The 24,292-nt window shown below is 45.8% G+C and overlaps 1 protein-coding gene across 6 annotated transcripts; it reads left to right on the top strand.

Moving 5' to 3' along the window:
- The first annotated feature begins 7,030 nt into the window (after positions 1–7,030).
- Positions 7,031–12,960, top strand: LOC110508877 (major histocompatibility complex class I-related protein 1). 6 transcript variants are annotated; one of them, XM_090225003.1, is made up of 11 exons: positions 7,031–7,216; positions 7,571–7,825; positions 7,905–8,201; positions 8,511–8,801; positions 9,020–9,175; positions 9,446–9,499; positions 9,605–9,628; positions 9,814–9,873; positions 10,797–10,826; positions 11,829–11,906; positions 12,017–12,960. In XM_090225003.1, the coding sequence occupies exons 1-10, from the start codon at positions 7,144–7,146 to the stop codon at positions 11,891–11,893; spliced, it is 1,305 nt and encodes a 434-aa protein (XP_090081129.1). In that variant the 5' UTR covers positions 7,031–7,143; the 3' UTR covers positions 11,894–11,906; positions 12,017–12,960. The 6 variants fall into 6 exon arrangements, with proteins under 6 accessions (XP_090081129.1, XP_090081130.1, XP_021445429.3 ...); XM_090225004.1 differs by lacking the exon at positions 9,814–9,873; XM_021589751.3 differs by having other exon boundaries at positions 7,034–7,216; positions 11,829–12,960.
- The last annotated feature ends 11,332 nt before the right edge of the window (positions 12,961–24,292 follow it).

Raw genomic sequence — 24,292 nt, 5'->3', positions numbered from 1 at the left:
ATCACCTATGATATGGTAACGGGCTATAGTGCATAACACAGAACCTCACAATCCCCCTTTTCACACCCACTAGGGTGTGAATAAAAATTCAGCAATGAATCATATAAAAGCTACAAAGTTTAAAATACCTTCATGTCCTCCATTCGATCCCACTATGTACTAGATTGGCTACCAGCCACCTAGGAACTTAAATATAATTGTATTCCCCGTGTATCTTTTGTATTGATTTGTTGTTAATAAAAAATCAAAGACTGCAGGTGAAGTTGATGAAATGGTAGTGGTTGCACCAATGCCCAGAGTGAATAAGCCTATTTGTCAGCCAAGAGAAGCGGACATGCTGTATGTAAAGAAATTGGATTTGTGGCGTTCATTGCAACTGTGATAAACTGCACAGCTCAAACAAATTGGACGTGATTGTGGCTGCGGCAGAAAAGTATCTGGGACTTCAGGAATTCATAGTGGAAGATTTAGAAGGGTTATGGGTGACAGAAGCTGTGCCGCCCTCCCTCCCAGACTCATGAGCCTGTGTAGGGATCATACAGGGATTATTGATTTTAAGGACATTATCAACATAAATATTTAACTTATTCATTGTCTGTTATCAACATTATATGGGAATAATAGGCATTTTATTCCATTCTCAAAATAGTATACATTCCCCCCGCTACATTTTCTAATCCAGAGCAGAGTCCAAAAGGTACAGAACGGCATCATACCATATAACATATGGTATGATGGGCATTTTTAAGAACAGACAATGAATATGTTGTGAAATATTTTTGTTGATTGACATTGTCTTATGTTGCCTAAGGATGAAACAGCAGTGTATTTTTTCAGATGGCTGTCTATCCTGTCTTTCCATTTATAATCTAATGCTCTGCAGGTTTTGCAGATGTCACACCCTGATCTGTTTCACCTGTCTTGTGCTTGTCTCCACCCCCCCCCATGTGTCGCCCATTTTCCTCATTATCCCCTGTGCATTTATACCCGTGTTTTCTGTTTGTCTGTTGCCAGTTCATCTTGTCTCGTCAAGCCTACCAGTGGTTTTCCGTACTCTTGTTTTCTCTATAGTCCTTGTTTTCCAGTTTTGACCGTTCTGGCTGCCCTGACCCTGAGCCTGCCTGATGTTCTGTACCTTGTGACACTGCCCTGGATTATTGACCTCTGCCTCACCCTGCCTGCCGTTCTGTACCTTTTGGACTCTGCTCTGGATTACTGACCTCTGCCTGCCCTTGACCTGTCGCTTGTCTGCCCCCTGTTGTTGTAATAAACTCTTGTTACTTCAAACTGTCTGCATCTGGGTCTTATCAATTGTGATGTGATAATGTGATTCAAAATGAGGCAACGGTGTGTATTAGGACCATGTAGATGCCTTCGAGCGGTTGGATAGGCTGTTTGAGTGTTTATCCGACGGGAATAATAATAATAATAATTATGCTCCCCCACTTCTAAATCCAAAGTTGCGCCCCTGGTTGCAGCATTAGTTGTCATTCGTGCAACAAAACAAAGGAGAAGATCATGGACTTCAGGAAACATCTGAGGGAGCACCCCCTATCCACAGCAGTGGAGAAGGTGGAAAGTTTTAAGTTCCTCTGCGAACATAGCACTGACAAACTGAAATGGTCCACCCACACAGACAGCGTGGTGAAGAAGGCGCAACAGTGCCTATTCAACCTCAGACTGAAGAAATTTGGCTTGTCACCTTAAACCCTCACAAACATTTACAGATGCACAATTGAGAGCATCCTGTTGGGCTGTATCACCGCACAGTACGGCAACTGCAACGCCCACAACCGCAGGGCTCTCCAGAGGGTGGTGCGGTCTGCACAACGCATCACCGGGGGTAAACTACTTGCCCTCCAGGACACCTACAGCACTCGATGTCACAGGAAGGCCCAAAAAATCATCAAGGACAACAACCACCCGAGCCACTGCCTGTTCACCCAACTATCACTCAGAAGGCGAGGTCAGTACAGGTGCATCAAAGCTGGGACAGAGAGACTGAAAAACAGCTTCTATCTCAAGGGCATCAGACTGTTAAATAGCCATCACTAGCACAGAGAGGCTGCTGCCTACATACACAGACTTGTAATCATTGGCCACTTTAATAATGTTTACATATCTTGCATTACTCATCTCATATCTATATACTGTCTCTTAGTGTTGTCACCCCTTGCTCCCACTCTAGTGCTCGAGTGTGCCAGGCTGCCCTTCATTACGCACACCTGTCACCATCATTACGCGTAGCAGCGCTCATTGGACTCACCTGGACTCCTCTTTGTTGATTTTCTTGTCTATAACTGTCTGCTTCCCTATTTGTTCCCTATGTCTGCATTGATGTTGTTGTTTTTCCCTTGTCACACCCCGATCTGTTTCACTTGTCTTGTGATTGTGTGTTGTTGTATGTTTTTCATGTCAAAACCAGCTTACTGGTGTACTGTCACAACTGCTCCCGCTCTCCATCTCTGCCGCTCAAGGGCGCCAGGCTGCCCTTCATTACTCACACCTGTCACCATCATTACGCGCAGCAGCACTCATTGAACTCAACTGGACTCCTTCCGTTTGTTGATTGCCCTGTTTATAACTGTCTGCTTCCCCGTTTGTTCCCTGTGTCTGCATTGATGTCGTTATTTTCCCCCTGTCCAGACGCTGTTCCTGTCCTGTTTCATGTCTGTTATTTATTAAATGTTCTCCCTGCACCCGCTTCCTGTCTCCAGCGTCGACCCTCACAATTCTATGCCGCTCTGACATTGCTCATCCATATATTTATATATTCTTAATTCCATTATTTTACTTAGATTTGTGCGTATTAGGCATTTGTTGTGAAATTGTTAGGTATTACTTGTTAGATATTGCTGCACTGTCAGAATTAGAAGCACAAGCATTTCGCTACACCCACAATAACATCTGCTAAACACGTGTATGTGACCAATAACATTTGATTTGATTTGAATAAGGTATTTTTATTGTATTCTTTTTTGTGTGTAAAAATGTTTATTTAATCCATTTTAGAATAAGGCTGTAACAAAATGTGGAAAAAGTCAAGTGGTCTGAATACTTTCCGAATGCACTGTAAATCATTGGTTAATACAATAGAGAATGATAGAGGCCTCTAGCGGCCAAAAGGCTGTATTAGCATGAGCAGCGCCATTGAGGGCTTTCACTATTTTACATAGTCAACTGAGTGGGACTTCCAACTTCATTGGCTCCTTGTGACCCTGTTTGAGTCATGTCCACCTGGGTCATCAGGAGGGGTCAGGCAATCGTGAAGAAGAAATTGTACTACTTCAAATTGAAGATGCTCAATAGATGCGGTAAAGGATATGCGTACATTCAACAAATCTGATCTTATAGTGGATATTTGCTAAATCAGTCATGATTTATATATTGTAACAGGCCCACAATGTGGTTACTCAAGTCAGATTTTGATATATTTAGCTGTTTTCCCTGCATAACATGTAGAAGTTGTCTCTTTTCAGGTTTAGAAGTAGTGACTGCTAAATGCCAACTCTTCTTTGTATGTGTGCCATGATAGCCTTTGTGACATCATGGGCAGCGCCATAGATGCGGTAAAGAGGTCAATCAAACTCAACCAAAACAATGGAATTGCCATTGACTGACCCCTCCTGATGACCCAGGTGAACATGACTCAAACATGGTCACTAGGAGGGATCAGCCAATGAAGTTTGAAGTCCCACCCGGTTGAGTTCGATTGACCTCTTTGCTGCTTCTATGGCGCTGCCCATGATGCAGTAGTGTCCTGTCAAGCATATTCTACTTGATAAGCCTACCATAATGTGCAGTGCATGTGAGCAGGAAATTCTACAATGCGGATTGCTTGACTGAGGATTTTCGTTTGCAGAATAGCTTAACTGCAGTTATACACAGGGAAATATTAGTCCATTCGGAAGATAATAGTTTATGGCTTGGGTGATTGGAGTCTTTAACAATTTTCCGGGCCTTCCTTTCACTGATATAGAGGTCCTGGATGTCAAAGGAGGCTCGGCCCCAGTGATTTACTGGGCTGTCCGCACCCCACTCTGTAGTGCCATCCGAGGGCGGTGTTATTGCCATACCAAGCCGTGAAGCAGCCAGTCAAGATGCTCTCAATGGTACAGCTGTAGAACTATTTGAGGGTCCATGCCAAACTTTTTCAACCTCCTGATGGGGAAGAGACGCTGTCTGAGCCTTCTTCAAGACTGGGTGCGTGTTTTGGGACGATCAGCTCCTTGATCTTATTGACATAGAGGGAGAGTTTGTTGCTCCAGCACCACATTGCCAGGTCTCTGACTGTAGGCTGACTCATCATCGCCGGTGATCAGGCCTATCACCGTTGTGTCGTCAGAAAACTTGATGGTGGTGTTGGTGTCGTACGTGGCCACACAGTCATGCGTGAGCAGGGAGTAAAGGAGGCGAGTAAGCACACAGCCCTGTGGGGACCCTGTGTTTAGGGTCAGCGTGGCGGAGGTGATGTTCCTTCCTCTTACACCCTGGGGTCGGCCCGTCGGGAAGTCAAGGATCCAATTGCAGAGGGAGGTGTTCAGATTGAGATTGTGTCTTCTATTGATCTGCTATTGCAGTATACAAATTGGATTGGGTGTAGGGTGTCTGGAATGGTGGGGTTAATGTGTGCCATAACCAGCACCTCAAAGCACTTCGCGATTATAGAAGTGAGTGCTACAGGGAGGTAGACGTGGCATGAAGCCTTAGAGTTCTTGAACAGAAATTATGGTGGTCATCTTAAAACGTGGGGATTACAGACTGGGAAAAGAGAGGTTGAAAATTACCATGGATATGCCTGCCAGTTCTGCGCATGTCTGAGAACGTGCCCTGGAATACCGTCGGGCCTTGCGGGTGTTGACCTGATTTAAAGACCTTTCTCACGTCAGCCTCGGAGAGTGGCCCTCACACCTGGCACAATGTTGTGATTGTCAAAGAATGCATAAGAATGCATACAATGCAGATCACTGTTGGGTCTTCCGCTGCAGCCCCTGCCACATGCCTGTGCCTCATTCCTATATTGTCCTTTTGAAACTGCAGAGGTCATAGCTGGACTTCTTGTACTTATTCCTGTCCTCAGCCGTAGCCTCAGGGTTGTCTATAATAGCTCTGTGCGATAGCCCTGTCCTTCAGTTTAGCGCCAAAAATGGGCTTTTGATTTGGGAAGCAGTGAACCCTCACTGTGTGGACAACGTCTTTGATGCATTTTCTAATGAAGCCAGTGACGGAGGTGGATAGTTCATCAATGTTATCGGAGGAGTCTTGAAACATATTCCAATCAGCTCTAGCAAACCAGTCCTGTAGCATAATCTCTGATTCTGGTGACCATTTCTCAACGGAGAGAGTCATGGGTACTTCCTGTTTGAGCTTCTGCTTGTAAACAGGAAGCACGAGTATGGGGTCATGAACTGATTTGCCGAATGGCGGATGAGGGAGGGTCTTGTATGCTTGTTTGTGGGTAGAATAACAGCGGTATAGGACTTTATCACCCCTAGTAGTGTAGGAGACGTGTTGATGGAAGTTGGGCATCACGTGTCTTAGTGACACAGATTTAAATGAATCTGCCAACAACCAGAAAAGCAGCCTCTGAATGTAGTTTTTCTGCTTGTTTATAGTCTTGTACAGTTTAAGTGCCAGCTTGTTATTTTTATTTTCCTGAGGTGGAATGTATATAACAGTAAGGATAACAGCTGAAATCTCCCTTGGGAGGTAGAAGGGTCGGCATTTGACCATCAGGTATTCCAAGAAGGGTGAACAGTGGGTCGGTACTTCCACATGCTGGAGTTGGCACACCAGTTGGTGTTGATGAAAAGGGACCCCCCCCCCCCCCCCCTCGATTTCCCCGACTCCACTGTCTTTTCTGCTCAGTGAATGGAGAATCCATTGAGTTGGATAGCCAATTGTCCGAGAGACATGTTTCAGAAAAGCAAAGAATATTTCAGTTTCGAGAGTCCCGTGGGTAGCAGATCCGCGATCGAAGGTCCTCCATCTTATTATCAAGTGACTGTACATTAGCCAGTAGAATGGAGGGAGGAGGTGGCCGGTTTTCTCTTCGTCTTAATCTCACCAGGATCCCCCTCTTGCCTCTGTAATGCTGGAGTTTCCTCTTGGGTAGCCCGAAAATTGGGTCGAAATTACAGAGAGTGCTCAGGGCAGATGAGTCAAAGTTGAAGCCGGAATTTGGGTAAGTAACTGCTGCTCTGATGTTCAAAATTTCTTGTTGGTTGTTCTTGAAAATAAAGTAAAAATAAACAACAAAATAATCACAAAATAGCAAAGTTGGGTCGGAGTTTGCAAAACGGCAGCCATCCAGTACGGCGCCATCTTGCATTTACATGTTACATTTGGTATGGTTAGGAGGATGGTTGGTCGTAGCTTACCCTTCTAACCTCAACCCTTTTAGCTAACCCTAACCTTAACTCTTTAACCAAATTCCTAATCTTAACACAAACCCCTAGCCTAGCTAACGTTAGCGTTAGAAACTTAGCCAACTAGCTAACGTTAGCAACAACAAATTGGAATTTATTACATACTTTTTGCAAAGTCGTAACATATTGTACATTTTGTAAATTCTTAACCTTTATACAGTTTGCAATTCGAAACATATCATAAAAATTGTCATTGTACCATATTATACAAAATTAATGATGGACATTCACAAATTAATACATACCATACGAAACATAACATAGTGTACTGAATGGAGGACGTCAGATTTACATACAGAATAATAAGAAATGCTCTGAGACCAGGTTGCAACATATGGCAGCCTAAAAGGTTCCATATAAAACCCTTTTGTAGGCTATATAGAACATTTAGGTTATTTGGTCGAAATGTTATAAACTTTCAGAAAAAGGTTATATGTATCCTACAAAAGGGTTTTATATATTAGTGTGGCAAGTGATTAAATATTTTTTTCCGAAGATTGTAGCCTAACTTTCTTTATTTCAGGAGATGGATGGTACCTATCGCAAGGATTTTCACCTAACAACACGTGACTGTCATATTTGTTGACATGTAATTGGCTCAAACTCACTGAAGAAAAATAAATATGTTAGGAGGGGAATTGACTATTGACTATTCTATCCGCGAGGGTGGTTTGATCGTAAGAATCTAACCCTGCCATCATTAGCCCACAAAAATATGTTCCGATACTTATGTATATTCATGCTTTTCTCGTTAATTTCCCAATCTGATGTAAAGTTAGGCTCTGAAGGTAAGTTATGTTTTTACAAAATTAATTGGCTAGGGCTATCCATTAATGTAAAACGAAAATGAAACCTAGAACAAACTCATTAATTGCATACGTTTTATTTCACGCTTATGTTATCATAGTCAACCTTATTCTAACAGTTTATATTGTCGAGATGTTTATCTATTCAGACAAGAAATCACTTACATTTATTTTCAATTTCTCGAATGCACTAACTGTAAGTCGATCAAGATAAGACTGAGTCTGCTAAATGACTAAAATGTAAATGTAGCCTATTATTTGTTCTGTTTTTTAATTAAAATAGTTTTAATTCTCATAATTTTTCTCCCTTTCTCTCCCAACATCCTCTGCTCACAGAGGAACATATACTTGAGTACATGTACACCTTCTTTAATTCCTCCCACTATGAAGTTGTTGGTTTGTTGGATGGGGAACCAGTGGATTTCTACAGTAGTGTTCTCAAGTCCCCTGTACCTAAAAAGATCTGGAATGAAAAGGAGAGAAGCTTTGGGAATCAGTACTGGCAAGACCATATTACAAGTCGACAGAAGATTGATAAGTGGTTTTTATCCAGAGCTGAAGACCTGAAAATGCACATGACAAAAAATCAAAGTGAGTTGCAGCTATTACTTCATAGTTTACCATCTTTGCTTTATCAGCCTTGTTTTCACCCCTCTCATCTTTGTTGTAGGCGGTGATATTGTGCAGATGAGGTTTGGCTGTAAGAACATCCCTGAACGCAACCCTGTTCACGATGAGGAAACCCTGTTTGCTGAGTTTGCCTATGATGGAGAAACAACAATGAACTTCATTCATAACACAAATAAATGGACTCCAGTAGATTTTGCTGCTCAGTTAATTATAAACAATTGGAACAGAAAAAAGAGCATCAAATATCAAATAACCAACTTTCTGAATGTGGAATGTTATCAGGCACTCTATAATTTTCAGAAATTTGAACTCAATGCAACTCAGTACAATAACTCATGTGAGTGTAACTGTTGGTTTGTCATTGGTTTTGTATATTTATAATTTCATAAGCTGTTCCAGATGTATGTTCGTTCTTTCAGAACATTTTCATTTACATTTTGTCATTTAGAAGACACTCTTATCCAAAGCCACTTAGTCAGTGCATTCAACTACTGTATATCAAGTCATGCAATCACCAACTGTATGAATCACATTCTTATCACCTATCCCACTGTCAATCATATCTGTATTTATAACCTTTTTTTCCAGGTCTCATATTTATGTTCTGTAATTAACCATGTATTCTTATGTCTCTGCAATGTTGTAGCTGATCCACTTATCTACACTGTCCCTCGTGGCTCTCTAAAACCTGGGCACAACAACCTGACGTGTCTAGTAACCGGAACCTATCCCAGCTCCTCACCCATCGAGATGAATCTGTTTAGGAATAATGTAAACCTAACAGAGATGGAGGGTGTCCGGTCATCAGGGGTCAGACCTAACGAAGACAATACCTACCAGCTGAGAAAGACAGTGATGATTAACGCCTCCGAGTCTGAAGTGTATCAATGTGTGGTCAATCATAAAAGCTTTCCCGGAACACGCAAAAACACTTGGGGTAAAATGTTGTTTTCAATTCATTGTCTTGAAATGACTTCAAAGCATGGACACTATGATGTTTATGAGCAATTCAAATGGTCTCGAAGGTCAGAATTAGTAAATGTTGGATAAATTAAGTGGACACCATTCAAAGATTATAGTTGGATTTTGAACACTTGTATAACAACTATGCAGAAACCAATGGAATGACTTCTTTGTGTTCTTGTGTGCTTACAGAGGTGAAAAAAAGTGAAGTGTCAAGTGGAGGGATCAAATCCATCTTCTGTTGGACTATTGGACTACTGTTTTTTCTACTGGCTGTTTTAGTGGTTGTGGTTGTTGTATGGTTTTTCAAATACAAATGGAGATCTGAGCCTAATAGACATTTGGCTGGTGAGTAAAGTCTATTAAACCAAATGAATGTCAGCCCAACTTAAACAGAGACAAGGGTGCTCAACCAATGAATACAGTGCATTATATTAACCAAGGTACTAACCATGCTGATTAATGACATTCTCTTTATTTAGACTCATATTTTGTTAGAAGTGTTAAAACACTGCCTTGATCAGAGCCATACAGACTCTTCTCCATGTGGAACCAAACATTGTATGATACTGTACATAGAACTTAGGTTCTAGACTAATGTGAAAGGATTTTCCCCAGCTAATCCTGAAGAGAATGCTGCCCTGGGAGTTCAAGATGGAGGGAGTTTGATTGGTGAGTTTCATTCTTGGGATAGGTGTCTCGTTTCCAGGACCTCTTTTTATATTTGATGCATGATAATCATTGTGTTTTAATGTCTTTGTGTATTGATTATTTTAGATCAAGGAGGTGAAACCACTTCTGGTAAGTATTCAATTCATGTGCAGTATTATTACATGAGGTCAATTAGAAAATGATCAACAACTCTTAACAAGTGGTGAAAATTAAATAGATGTGTGTATTCCCCTGACTATTTTCATTTTTTATTAGATGTGGGTTTCCGAAAAAGAATAATGGCATAAAATGTTTTATTTTCTTGGCTACTGTAGTCGATCTGTCCTCTGAGAGAGAAGATCTTACAAATGCACCCGATGCTGAAGGTGAAAACGGTGAGATCATAACTTCCTGGCCACGTAATGAAAGGTTATCTAGCTCTCACAAATAAAGCTAGATAAAGACAGAATAATATATACTTACTGAACATAGCTATAGCCATAAGTCATGTGTGTTTTCATGGCCATCACTCACTGTTTATTTTGTCAAGGTCCTGACGTCAGAGTATAGTATTCTCCTACAGGGCTTTTTGATGCATTGTCACGTTTGCGTCTAAACAAAAAATGGCTTTATTTAAGCCCTAACATACTGACCACACCGCAAAATAAATTTATACACATGTTATTCAATCATTGCATCCACACTGCTCGAGCGCGCCAACGAGCATCTGCATAGCATCTGCGTAGCCAGGCGCTAAAATAGAACTTGGTTCTATTTGTGACGCTTGATACGCTACAAGTCCCGCCTCTCCCATCTCATTGGTTTTTAGGAGCATATACTCACATGGGTGATTGAAAGATGAACTGAGGTCCACACGCCAGTCCAGTTGGTGGTGGTAATGCAACTTAAAGTTTGTTGCCAACCGCCATATCAAGGAGGAGAGATTACTAGAAACAAACTCGGTTTACCCTTTTATCTGTGAACGACCTTGTGCGTTTCAGGTAAAATAACAACCCAATGTTTATATCCCAGGACAAATTAGCTAGCAACAGCAAGCTAGCAAGCTAAATTGCCATAAATGTTTCATGCTTTTTGACCTGTCCCCAAATTAATATAATTGGTTCAGAGTTTGTTTTGATATTTCAACCTGCGTGTCCTGATCGCGTCTAGAGTGGTTGGACAAAATAAACATGCTCGCAAAGGTGGTCTAGTCAGCATGTTAAGCCCATGATTTTCCTTCAGTACAGTACACTATACTACTATAATACTACTGTACTATGCTACTAATATTGATTTCTGCCTTTACTTGTCATTTTAGATGAAGCCTATGGAAGTCGTGGAAGCTCTGGTGAGTATTACAGCACTAGCAAGGTTTCCATCCACTTGTCAAAATATTTATGTGAATTATCTTCTACCTGCATAAAAAAAGATGCACATTTTACCAGCGGAGGTGTGTTTCCATCAAATTGTCTTGTTGCAGATAAAATGCAGTAGGTAATGATGCAGTGCACATATAAAGAACTTTGCATCATGTCTTCATGTCTCAAATAAAAAAACGAAGTTCAATGTGTTTCCATTGCATTTTCAACTATACTGATGGTTTTGTCACAAATTGTGTTCTGATAAAGCAAACATGCCCAATCTGGTCTTGGTGCATGCTCACTAGACAACAGTTTGCGGAGAGCGTGTGCTACAATTCTGATCTTTTGCCAATTATGGGCAAAATATCTGATTGGTCAAAAGTCCCATTTGTGGCAAAATATCAGAATTGGGCTGCCCGTGTGAACGCAGCCACGATGAGGTTATGGATAAGACAAAGATAATTTTTATTTGTCAATTATCAGCCAAGCACCGACTATCATGTCACCAGCATAGCCTACAAATAATAATCGTTGATATTTAACCTATTGGAAATGACCATCAAGCTCATCGCCATGCACTTTCACAATCCTGTGAAGTTCATCTTAATTCATTTCATCTGTAGCCTATTTAACCCTTCATGCTTTTCCAAGTCATAGTGGGAGGACCACAACATAGCATCACGTGACTGCAAATATACAGCGACAAAGTTTTGCTGTTTTCCATCAGGCCTGTCGTGAATTTTTTTATCTGACAGGTTATTCTTTACTTGCATAAAAATGGTTGGATGGGAACATAGTGTGAGGCATAATTAAATACACCACATCTTTGCATGAAAAGTGTTTTCAAATGTAGATGTTTGTCCCATGCTGCCAATCATAACAGTTCAAAATATAAAATAATCATCAACAAACATTTTTTGACTGACAGTCCTATTTCTTATATTAGTGCTATAGCAGCCCACTAACAAATCTTTCTTCCATTGTCACAGATTCAGACCTGTCACAGATTCAACAAACCTTATTGGAATTCAACACAGACCCAGCTGACAACTAGTACAGGGTCTTAAGTGGGTACTTTGAAACACTTTTATCCGATTGTCAATTTCCAAGTGTTTTACGTGCCAACTGAAGATAACCCAGAGTTTATAATTATGCATTACCTCTGCCTGGGATCAAGGTACCAGAGGTAACTACAAGAGGAGACGCTCAACGCTAACATGGATTGACACAATACAGTAAAGAATACTGAGGAAATGAAGGGCTTGTTAGAGACATTTCCATGTGTCCTGATCGTTGTCTGGCTGTTATCACAGAGCTCATTACTAAGATGGTGATAGATATGTTATGGTGATAGATATTTTACTATGTATTTGTAATGTTTCTGTAAAGACGGCTAGTTACGTCCTGTGTGGCTCAGTTGGTAGAGCATGACACTTGCAACGCCAGGGTTGTGGGTGATATTCCCACGGGGGAGCATTATGAAGTATGAAAATATATGCACTTTCTTCTGTAAGCTGCTCTTGTCTTGTAAATGTACTCGGAATTACAAGTCATGCTGTAATTGTCCCAAACTTCTTCAACTTGGGGACAGCTCAGGGATCAAGTATCAAAAATAGAAGTTACAATTTTCTACTTTTTCATGTAATGTATTGTTAAGATATTTTATCAAAGTTTAAGATAAATTATTAAATAATTCTACCCAGAAACTTGACCATTAGGATTAGAGGTTATGTAGCATGGACAAGGGGTAATTGGAAATGGTAACCATTGTGGAAGAAGGAATGTATGTGTGTGTCGAAAGTAAGCAAAGAGGTTAATGAACCTATGTTTGAACCGACCCAGCTATAACTCTGTGGACATAAAATAAGACAGCGAGAGCTCCTCGGGGTTTTCCGTATCTGGGGGGGGGACTGGAACTGTCAGCTAAGTGGTAATAAATTGGTGAGACTTTAGGAAATAATCCAGATATAGTGTGTGCGTTAGTGGGTTGGAATGGACTTTTGAAGCTGCTTTGTCGGAGAAGAGGAGGGACATCTAAAAACTATGATGAAATGTGAGGTATATTAAGCAATGTACATGGCATTATGACCAGCGCTCTCGAGAATAAATGCTTTTGGCTAATTTCGGTTGACTGGTCTCTGTCCATTTTATGCAAATAAGGATCTTACAAATTCTTAGAAACGGACAGAGTATTTTAAATTGAATTGGTTAATGAACACATAAAAACTAAATTCATCTAACATGCATATATTTTCTGCTATGATCAATTTAAATAAATGCTGTATAGCTTTAAACTCCCGATCTTTGACACTATCTCTGACCTCCCAGAAGGAAACGAACTATATGTTTAAAGACCTTTTCACATCAATGAATACATACATTTATTTAACCCACCACCATCCAGTATAATAAAGATTTGTTCATGCATTAAAGTTAATTCTCATTAAATGATTTCCCCCTTTTTATAATGTCATAAGTCATCTAATTATCGGCTTACACCGTGAATCTAATTACCGGCTTACTGACACGTGGTTAAGGAAGAGTGTTGTTAACCTTTCTGGTTATAACCTTTTTCGGCAAGACAGATCTTCCAAAGGTGGGGGAGGGGCAATCTTTACCAAGGATCACCTTCAGTGCTCGGTTGTCTCCACCAAGTCTGTCCCCAAACAATTTGATTTGCTGGTTTTAAGCATTAAACTTTCAAATAGTTATTTGTTGACTGTTGCTGGGTGCTATTGTCCTCCATCAGCACCGGCCTGTACCCTAAATGCCCTAAGCTCTCTCCTGGCCCCTTAGACTAAGTCTAAATTTGTCCTGCTAGGTGACCTAAACGGGGATATGCTTAAACCACCTGACCAAGTACTAATTATTACCAATCCCACAAGGTATGACTCCAAACACCCAGAAAGGCTACTCTCCTCGATGTTATCCTCACAAATAACCCTGATAGGTATCAGTCTGGTGTTATCTGTAATGACCTTAGTGATCACTGTTTTACAGCCTATGTTCATAATGGCTGCTCAGTGAAACGACCTGTCCTGATTTGAAATAGACTCTTGTTAAAAAACTAATGAGCAAGCCTTCCTTTCATGAACTGACCTCGGTAAAATGGTATAGAATCAGCTTGATCCCCTCTGTCGAAGATAGAGTGGTATTGTCAACAAACACTCCTCCATAAAGAAAATGAGAATTAAAAACAGGTTCTGTGTCATGTATTGTCATGTTGTGTCTTGTTTCTGTCCTTTCCCTTCACCCTGTCTCCCTCTGCTGGTCGTTATTAGGTTACCTTTTCTCCCCCTCTTTCCCCCAGCTGTTCCTTGTCTCCTCCTAACTACCTCGTCACCCCTTTTCCCACCTGTTCCCTTTTTCCCTCTGATTAGTCCTCTATATCTCTCTCTGTTTTTGTTCCTGTCTTTGTCGGATTCTTGTTTGTGTTTTTCATGCCTGAACCAGACTATCGTCATGTTTGCTGCAACCTTGTCCTGTCCTGTCAGAATCTGCCGGTCCATCTGAGCCTACCTATGTTTTGTTATTAAAGAAGTTATGTTTACGTTAATTCGCTTTTGGGTCCTCATTCACGCACCGTAACAGAAGAATCCGACCTAGAATGGACCCAGCGACTTCGGATCCTCTCCACTCAGCCGTCGAGATCCAGGGAGCGATGCTAGGCAGACACGAGCAGGAATTGTCTGCTGCTCGACATGCCGTTGAGACCCTGGCCACCCAAGTCTCCAACCTCACAGAACAGGTTCACCATCTCCGCCTCGATCCACCGGCCACTTCCAGGGCTTTCGAATCTCCGGAGCCCAGAATCAATAACCCGCCGTGTTACTCTGGGGAGCCCACTGAATGCCGCTCGTTCCTCACCCAGTGTGATATTGTGTTTTCTCTCCAGCCCAACACTTACTCCAGGAGCACTGCTCGTGTCGCCTAAGTCATATCTCTCCTTACTGGACGGGCTCGTGAGTGGGGCACGGCAATCTGGGAGGCAAGGGCTGAGTGTACTAACCAGTATCAGGACTTTAAGGAGGAGATGATACGGGTTTTTGATCGATCTGTTTTTGGGGAGGAGGCTTCCAGGGCCCTGTCTTCCCTATGTCAAGGTAATCGATCCATAACAGACTACTCTATTGAGTTTCGCACTCTTGCTGCCTCCAGTGGCTGGAACGAGCCGGCTTTGCTCGCTCGTTTTCTGGAGGGTCTCCGCGCAGAGGTAAAGGATGAGATTCTCTCCCGGGAGGTTCCTTCCAGCGTGGATTCCTTGATTGAACTCGCTATTCGCATTGAGCGACGGGTTGATCTTCGTCACCGAGCTCGTGGAAAGGAGCTCGCGTTCTCCGTTGCCCCCCTCTCCGCATCACTACCATCTTCCTCTGCCGGCTCGGGTGCTGAACCTATGCAGCTGGGAGGTATCCGCATCTCGACTAAGGAGAGGGAACGGAGAATCACCAACCGCCTCTGTCTCTATTGCGGTTCTGCTGGTCATTTTGTCACTTCATGTCCAGTAAAAGCCAGAGCTCATCAGTAAGCGGAGGGCTACTGGTGAGCGCTACTACTCCTGTCTCTCCTTCAAGATCCTGCACTACCTTGTCGGTCCATCTACGCTGGACCGGTTCGTCAGCTTCCTGCAGTGCCTTAATAGACTCTGGGGCGGAGGGCTGTTTTATGGACGAGACCTGGGCTCGGGAACATGACATTCCTCTCAGACAGTTAAGGGAGTCCACGGCCTTGTTCGCCCTGGATGGTAGTCCTCTCCCCAGGATTCAGCGTGAGACGCTACCTTTAACCCTCACTGTTTCTGGTAATCATAGCGAAACCATTTCTTTTTTAATTTTTCGTTCACCTTTTACACCTGTTGTTTTGGGCCATCCCTGGCTAGTTTGTCATAATCCTTCCATTAATTGGTCTAGTAATTCTAACCTCTCCTGGAACGTCTCTTGTCATGTGAAATGTTTAATGTCTGCTATCCCTCCTGTTTCCTCTGTCTCTTCTTCACAGGAGGAGCCTGGTGATTTGACAGGGGTGCCGGAGGAATATCACGATCTGCGCACGGTGTTCAGTCGGTCCAGGGCCACCTCTCTTCCCCCACACCGGTCGTATGATTGTAGTATTGATCTCCTTCCGGGAACCACTCCCCCCCGGGGTAGACTATACTCTCTGTCGGCTCCCGAACGTAAGGCTCTCGAAGATTATTTGTCTGTAGCTCTTGCCGCCGGTACCATAGTCCCCTCCTCCTCTCCCGCCGGAGCGGGGTTTTTTTTTGTTAAGAAGAAGGACGGGTCCCTGCGCCCCTGCATAGATTATCGAGGGCTGAATGACATAACAGTGAAGAATCGTTATCCGCTTCCTCTTATGTCTTCAGCCTTCGAGATCCTGCAGGGAGCCAGGTTTTTCACTAAGTTGGACCTTCGTAACGCTTACTATCTCGTGCGCATCAGGGAGGGGGACGAGTGGAAGACGGCGTTTAACACTCCGTTAGGGCACTTTGAATACCGGGTTCTTCCTTTCGGCCTCGCTAACGCTCCAGCTGTCTTTCAGGCATTAGTCAATGATGTCCTGAGAGACATGCTGAACATCTTTGTTTTCGTTTACCTTGACGATATCCTGATTTTTTCACCGTCACTCCAGATTCATGTTCAGCACGTTCGACGTGTCCTCCAGCGCCTTTTAGAGAATTGTCTTTTTGTGAAGGCTGAGAAGTGCTCTTTTCATGCCTCCTCCGTCACATTTCTCGGTTCTGTTATTTCCGCTGAAGGCATTAAGATGGATCCCGCTAAGGTCCAAGCTGTCATTGATTGGCCCGTCCCTAAGTCACGCGTCGAGCTGCAGCGCTTTCTCGGCTTCGCGAACTTCTATCGTCGTTTCATCCGTAATTTCGGTCAGGTGGCAGCTCCTCTCACAGCCCTTACTTCTGTCAAGACGTGCTTTAAGTGGTCCGTTTCCGCCCAGGGAGCTTTTGATCTCCTCAAGAATCGTTTTACATCCGCACCTATCCTTGTTACACCTGACGTCACTAGACAGTTCGTTGTCGAGGTTGACGCGTCAGAGGTGGGCGTGGGAGCCATTCTTTCTCAGCGCTCCCTCTCTGACGACAAGGTCCACCCTTGCGCGTATTTTTCTCATCGCCTGTCGCCGTCGGAACGTAACTATGATGTGGGAAACCGCGAACTGCTCGCCATCCGCTTAGCCCTAGGCGAATGGCGACAGTGGTTGGAGGGGGCGACCGTTCCTTTTGTCGTTTGGACTGACCATAGGAACCTTGAGTACATCCGTTCTGCCAAACGACTTAATGCGCGTCAGGCGCGCTGGGCGCTGTTTTTCGCTCGTTTCGAGTTCGTGATTTCTTATCGTCCGGGCTCTAAGAACACCAAGCCTGATGCTTTATCTCGTCTCTTCAGTTCTTCAGTAGCCTCCACTGACCCCGAGGGGATTCTCCCTGAGGGGCGTGTTGTCGTGTTGACTGTCTGGGGAATTGAGAGGCAGGTAAAGCAAGCACTCACTCAAACTCCGTCGCCGCGTGCTTGTCCTAGGAACCTTCTTTTCGTTCCCGTTCCTACTCGTCTGGCCGTTCTTCAGTGGGCTCACTCTGCCAAGTTAGCCGGCCATCCTGGCGTTCGGGGTACGCTTGCTTCCATTCGCCAGCGTTTTTGGTGGCCCACCCGGGAGCATGACACGCGTCGCTTCGTGGCTGCTTGTTCGGTCTGCGCGCAGACTAAGTCCGGTAACTCCCCTCCTGCCGGCCGTCTCAGGCCGCTTCCCATTCCCTCTCGACCGTGGTCTCACATCGCCTTAGATTTTGTCACCGGACTGCCTTCGTCAGCGGGGAAGACTGTTATTCTTACGGTTGTCGACAGGTTCTCTAAGGCGGCTCATTTTATTCCCCTTGCTAAGCTTCCTTCTGCTAAAGAGACGGCACAAATCATCATCGAGAATGTTTTCAGAATTCATGGCCTTCCGTCAGACGTCGTTTCGGACAGAGGTCCGCAATTCACGTCTCAATTTTGGAGGGAGTTTTGCCGTTTGATTGGGGCTTCCGTCAGTCTCTCTTCCGGCTTTCACCCCCAGTCTAACGGTCAAGCAGAACGGGCCAATCAGACTATTGGTCGCATCTTACGCAGTCTTTCTTTTCGCAACCCTGCGTCTTGGTCAGAACAGCTCCCCTGGGCAGAATACGCCCACAACTCGCTTCCTTCGTCTGCGACCGGGCTATCTCCTTTTCAGAGTAGCCTCGGGTACCAGCCTCCGCTGTTCTCATCTCAGTTCGCCGAGTCCAGCGTCCCCTCCGCTCAGGCTTTTGTCCAACGTTGCGAGCGCACCTGGAAGAGGGTCAGGTCTGCACTTTGCCGTTATAGGGCGCAGACTGTGAGAGCTGCTAATAAGCGTAGAACTAAGAGTCCTAGATATTGTCGCGGTCAGAGAGTTTGGCTCTCCACTCAGAACCTTCCCCTTAAGACCGCTTCTCGCAAGTTGACCCCGCGGTTCATTGGTCCGTTCCGTATTTCTCGGATCATTAATCCTGTCGCAGTGCGACTTCTTCTTCCGCGATATCTTCGTCGCGTCCACCCGGTCTTCCATGTCTCCTGTGTCAAGCCCGTTCTTCGCGCCCCCGCTCGTCTTCCCCCCCCCCCATCCTTGTCGAGGGCGCACCCATCTACAGGGTCCGTAGGATTTTGGACATGCGTCCTCGGGGCCGTGGTCATCAGTACCTAGTAGATTGGGAGGGGTACGGTCCTGAGGAGAGGAGTTGGGTTCCCTCTCGGGACGTGCTGGACCGTGCGCTGATCGATGATTTCCTCCGTTGCCGCCAGGTTTCCTCCTCGAGTGCGCCAGGAGGCGCTCGGTGAGTGGGGGGGTACTGTCATGTATTGTCATGTTGTGTCTTGTTTCTGTCCTTTCCCTTCACCCTGTCTCCCTCTGCTGGTCGTTATTAGGTTACCTTTTCTCCCCCTCTTTCCCCCAGCTGTTCCTTGTCTCCTCCTAACTACCTCGTCACCCCTTTTCCCACCTGTTCCCTTTTTCCCTCTGATTAGTCCTCTATATCTCTCTCTGTTTTTGTTCCTGTCTTTGTCGGATTCTTGTTTGTGTTTTTCATGCCTGAACCAGACTATCGTCATGTTTGCTGCAACCTTGTCCTGTCCTGTCGGAATCTGCCGGTCCATCTGAGCCTACCTATGTTTTGTTATTAAAGAAGTTCTGTTTACGTTAATTCGCTTTTGGGTCCTCATTCACGCACCGTAACAGAAGAATCCGACCTAGAATGGACCCAGCGACTTCGGATCCTCTCCACTCAGCCGTCGAGATCCAGGGAGCGATGCTAGGCAGACACGAGCAGGAATTGTCTGCTGCTCGACATGCCGTTGAGACCCTGGCCACCCAAGTCTCCAACCTCACAGAACAGGTTCACCATCTCCGCCTCGATCCACCGGCCACTTCCAGGGCTTTCGAATCTCCGGAGCCCAGAATCAATAACCCGCCGTGTTACTCTGGGGAGCCCACTGAATGCCGCTCGTTCCTCACCCAGTGTGATATTGTGTTTTCTCTCCAGCCCAACACTTACTCCAGGAGCACTGCTCGTGTCGCCTAAGTCATATCTCTCCTTACTGGACGGGCTCGTGAGTGGGGCACGGCAATCTGGGAGGCAAGGGCTGAGTGTACTAACCAGTATCAGGACTTTAAGGAGGAGATGATACGGGTTTTTGATCGATCTGTTTTTGGGGAGGAGGCTTCCAGGGCCCTGTCTTCCCTATGTCAAGGTAATCGATCCATAACAGACTACTCTATTGAGTTTCGCACTCTTGCTGCCTCCAGTGGCTGGAACGAGCCGGCTTTGCTCGCTCGTTTTCTGGAGGGTCTCCGCGCAGAGGTAAAGGATGAGATTCTCTCCCGGGAGGTTCCTTCCAGCGTGGATTCCTTGATTGAACTCGCTATTCGCATTGAGCGACGGGTTGATCTTCGTCACCGAGCTCGTGGAAAGGAGCTCGCGTTCTCCGTTGCCCCCCTCTCCGCATCACTACCATCTTCCTCTGCCGGCTCGGGTGCTGAGCCTATGCAGCTGGGAGGTATCCGCATCTCGACTAAGGAGAGGGAACGGAGAATCACCAACCGCCTCTGTCTCTATTGCGGTTCTGCTGGTCATTTTGTCACTTCATGTCCAGTAAAAGCCAGAGCTCATCAGTAAGCGGAGGGCTACTGGTGAGCGCTACTACTCCTGTCTCTCCTTCAAGATCCTGCACTACCTTGTCGGTCCATCTACGCTGGACCGGTTCGTCAGCTTCCTGCAGTGCCTTAATAGACTCTGGGGCGGAGGGCTGTTTTATGGACGAGACCTGGGCTCGGGAACATGACATTCCTCTCAGACAGTTAAGGGAGTCCACGGCCTTGTTCGCCCTGGATGGTAGTCCTCTCCCCAGGATTCAGCGTGAGACGCTACCTTTAACCCTCACTGTTTCTGGTAATCATAGCGAAACCATTTCTTTTTTAATTTTTCGTTCACCTTTTACACCTGTTGTTTTGGGCCATCCCTGGCTAGTTTGTCATAATCCTTCCATTAATTGGTCTAGTAATTCTATCCTCTCCTGGAACGTCTCTTGTCATGTGAAATGTTTAATGTCTGCTATCCCTCCTGTTTCCTCTGTCTCTTCTTCACAGGAGGAGCCTGGTGATTTGACAGGGGTGCCGGAGGAATATCACGATCTGCGCACGGTGTTCAGTCGGTCCAGGGCCACCTCTCTTCCCCCACACCGGTCGTATGATTGTAGTATTGATCTCCTTCCGGGAACCACTCCCCCCCGGGGTAGACTATACTCTCTGTCGGCTCCCGAACGTAAGGCTCTCGAAGATTATTTGTCTGTAGCTCTTGCCGCCGGTACCATAGTCCCCTCCTCCTCTCCCGCCGGAGCGGGGTTTTTTTTTGTTAAGAAGAAGGACGGGTCCCTGCGCCCCTGCATAGATTATCGAGGGCTGAATGACATAACAGTGAAGAATCGTTATCCGCTTCCTCTTATGTCTTCAGCCTTCGAGATCCTGCAGGGAGCCAGGTTTTTCACTAAGTTGGACCTTCGTAACGCTTACTATCTCGTGCGCATCAGGGAGGGGGACGAGTGGAAGACGGCGTTTAACACTCCGTTAGGGCACTTTGAATACCGGGTTCTTCCTTTCGGCCTCGCTAACGCTCCAGCTGTCTTTCAGGCATTAGTCAATGATGTCCTGAGAGACATGCTGAACATCTTTGTTTTCGTTTACCTTGACGATATCCTGATTTTTTTCACCGTCACTCCAGATTCATGTTCAGCACGTTCGACGTGTCCTCCAGCGCCTTTTAGAGAATTGTCTTTTTGTGAAGGCTGAGAAGTGCTCTTTTCATGCCTCCTCCGTCACATTTCTCGGTTCTGTTATTTCCGCTGAAGGCATTAAGATGGATCCCGCTAAGGTCCAAGCTGTCATTGATTGGCCCGTCCCTAAGTCACGCGTCGAGCTGCAGCGCTTTCTCGGCTTCGCGAACTTCTATCGTCGTTTCATCCGTAATTTCGGTCAGGTGGCAGCTCCTCTCACAGCCCTTACTTCTGTCAAGACGTGCTTTAAGTGGTCCGTTTCCGCCCAGGGAGCTTTTGATCTCCTCAAGAATCGTTTTACATCCGCACCTATCCTTGTTACACCTGACGTCACTAGACAGTTCGTTGTCGAGGTTGACGCGTCAGAGGTGGGCGTGGGAGCCATTCTTTCTCAGCGCTCCCTCTCTGACGACAAGGTCCACCCTTGCGCGTATTTTTCTCATCGCCTGTCGCCGTCGGAACGTAACTATGATGTGGGAAACCGCGAACTGCTCGCCATCCGCTTAGCCCTAGGCGAATGGCGACAGTGGTTGGAGGGGGCGACCGTTCCTTTTGTCGTTTGGACTGACCATAGGAACCTTGAGTACATCCGTTCTGCCAAACGACTTAATGCGCGTCAGGCGCGCTGGGCGCTGTTTTTCGCTCGTTTCGAGTTCGTGATTTCTTATCGTCCGGGCTCTAAGAACACCAAGCCTGATGCTTTATCTTGTCTCTTCAGTTCTTCAGTAGCCTCCACTGACCCCGAGGGGATTCTCCCTGAGGGGCGTGTTGTCGGGTTGACTGTCTGGGGAATTGAGAGGCAGGTAAAGCAAGCACTCACTCAAACTCCGTCGCCGCGCGCTTGTCCTAGGAACCTTCTTTGCGTTCCCGTTCCTACTCGTCTGGCCGTTCTTCAGTGGGCTCACTCTGCCAAGTTAGCCGGCCATCCTGGCGTTCGGGGTACGCTTGCTTCCATTCGCCAGCGTTTTTGGTGGCCCACCCGGGAGCATGACACGCGTCGCTTCGTGGCTGCTTGTTCGGTCTGCGCGCAGACTAAGTCCGGTAACTCCCCTCCTGCCGGCCGTCTCAGGCCGCTTCCCATTCCCTCTCGACCGTGGTCTCACATCGCCTTAGATTTTGTCACCGGACTGCCTTCGTCAGCGGGGAAGACTGTTATTCTTACGGTTGTCGACAGGTTCTCTAAGGCGGCTCATTTTATTCCCCTTGCTAAGCTTCCTTCTGCTAAAGAGACGGCACAAATCATCATCGAGAATGTTTTCAGAATTCATGGCCTTCCGTCAGACGTCGTTTCGGACAGAGGTCCGCAATTCACGTCTCAATTTTGGAGGGAGTTTTGCCGTTTGATTGGGGCTTCCGTCAGTCTCTCTTCCGGCTTTCACCCCCAGTCTAACGGTCAAGCAGAACGGGCCAATCAGACTATTGGTCGCATCTTACGCAGTCTTTCTTTTCGCAACCCTGCGTCTTGGTCAGAACAGCTCCCCTGGGCAGAATACGCCCACAACTCGCTTCCTTCGTCTGCGACCGGGCTATCTCCTTTTCAGAGTAGCCTCGGGTACCAGCCTCCGCTGTTCTCATCTCAGTTCGCCGAGTCCAGCGTCCCCTCCGCTCAGGCTTTTGTCCAACGTTGCGAGCGCACCTGGAAGAGGGTCAGGTCTGCACTTTGCCGTTATAGGGCGCAGACTGTGAGAGCTGCTAATAAGCGTAGAACTAAGAGTCCTAGATATTGTCGCGGTCAGAGAGTTTGGCTCTCCACTCAGAACCTTCCCCTTAAGACCGCTTCTCGCAAGTTGACCCCGCGGTTCATTGGTCCGTTCCGTATTTCTCGGATCATTAATCCTGTCGCAGTGCGACTTCTTCTTCTGCGATATCTTCGTCGCGTCCACCCGGTCTTCCATGTCTCCTGTGTCAAGCCCGTTCTTCGCGCCCCCGCTCGTCTTCCCCCCCCCCCCCCATCCTTGTCGAGGGCGCACCCATCTACAGGGTCCGTAGGATTTTGGACATGCGTCCTCGGGGCCGTGGTCATCAGTACCTAGTAGATTGGGAGGGGTACGGTCCTGAGGAGAGGAGTTGGGTTCCCTCTCGGGACGTGCTGGACCGTGCGCTGATCGATGATTTCCTCCGTTGCCGCCAGGTTTCCTCCTCGAGTGCGCCAGGAGGCGCTCGGTGAGTGGGGGGGTACTGTCATGTATTGTCATGTTGTGTCTTGTTTCTGTCCTTTCCCTTCACCCTGTCTCCCTCTGCTGGTCGTTATTAGGTTACCTTTTCTCCCCCTCTTTCCCCCAGCTGTTCCTTGTCTCCTCCTAACTACCTCGTCACCCCTTTTCCCACCTGTTCCCTTTTTCCCTCTGATTAGTCCTCTATATCTCTCTCTGTTTTTGTTCCTGTCTTTGTCGGATTCTTGTTTGTGTTTTTCATGCCTGAACCAGACTATCGTCATGTTTGCTGCAACCTTGTCCTGTCCTGTCGGAATCTGCCGGTCCATCTGAGCCTACCTATGTTTTGTTATTAAAGAAGTTCTGTTTACGTTAATTCGCTTTTGGGTCCTCATTCACGCACCGTAACATTCTGCCCCTGGTTCGACCGTGATCTTGCAGAGTTACTCCACCTTAAGAATTGCATTTGGCGAAAGGCTTGGCACACGCATACTCAGGCTGACTGGCTATCGTTCAGGCAAATGAGAAATAAGTGCACTCAGGCTATCTGGAAGGCCAGTTCTTTCTGTGGGTCTAAACCCAAGAAGTTCTGGAAAACGGTTAAAGACCTGGAGAATAAACCCTCCTCCTCACAGCTGCCCATGTTCCTTAATGTTGATGATCTGGTTATTACTGACAAGAAGTAGATGGCCTTTAATCACCACTTCATTAAGTCAGGATTCCTATTTGACTCAGCCATGCCTCCTTGCCCGTCCAACACTTGGACGGGCAGTTTGTTTTGTTCACTGCTTTAGCACACTCCGCCAACCCAGATGTCATAGCCGTGTCTGAATCCTGGCTTAGGAAGGCCACAAAAAAATCCAGAATTTTCCATCCCTAACTATAACATTTTCCAACAATATAGAACTGCCAAAGGGGGCGGAGTTGCAATCTACTGCAGAGATAGCCTGCAGAGTTCTGTCATACTAT

The sequence above is a fragment of the Oncorhynchus mykiss genome, chromosome 28 (assembly GCF_057628025.1).
Source record: "Oncorhynchus mykiss isolate SJ-2025 chromosome 28, ASM5762802v1, whole genome shotgun sequence".
Classification (NCBI taxonomy): Eukaryota; Metazoa; Chordata; class Actinopteri; order Salmoniformes; family Salmonidae; genus Oncorhynchus; species Oncorhynchus mykiss.
The sequence above is the reverse complement of the archived record's forward strand: the minus strand, read 5'-3'. Positions and strand labels throughout refer to the sequence as shown.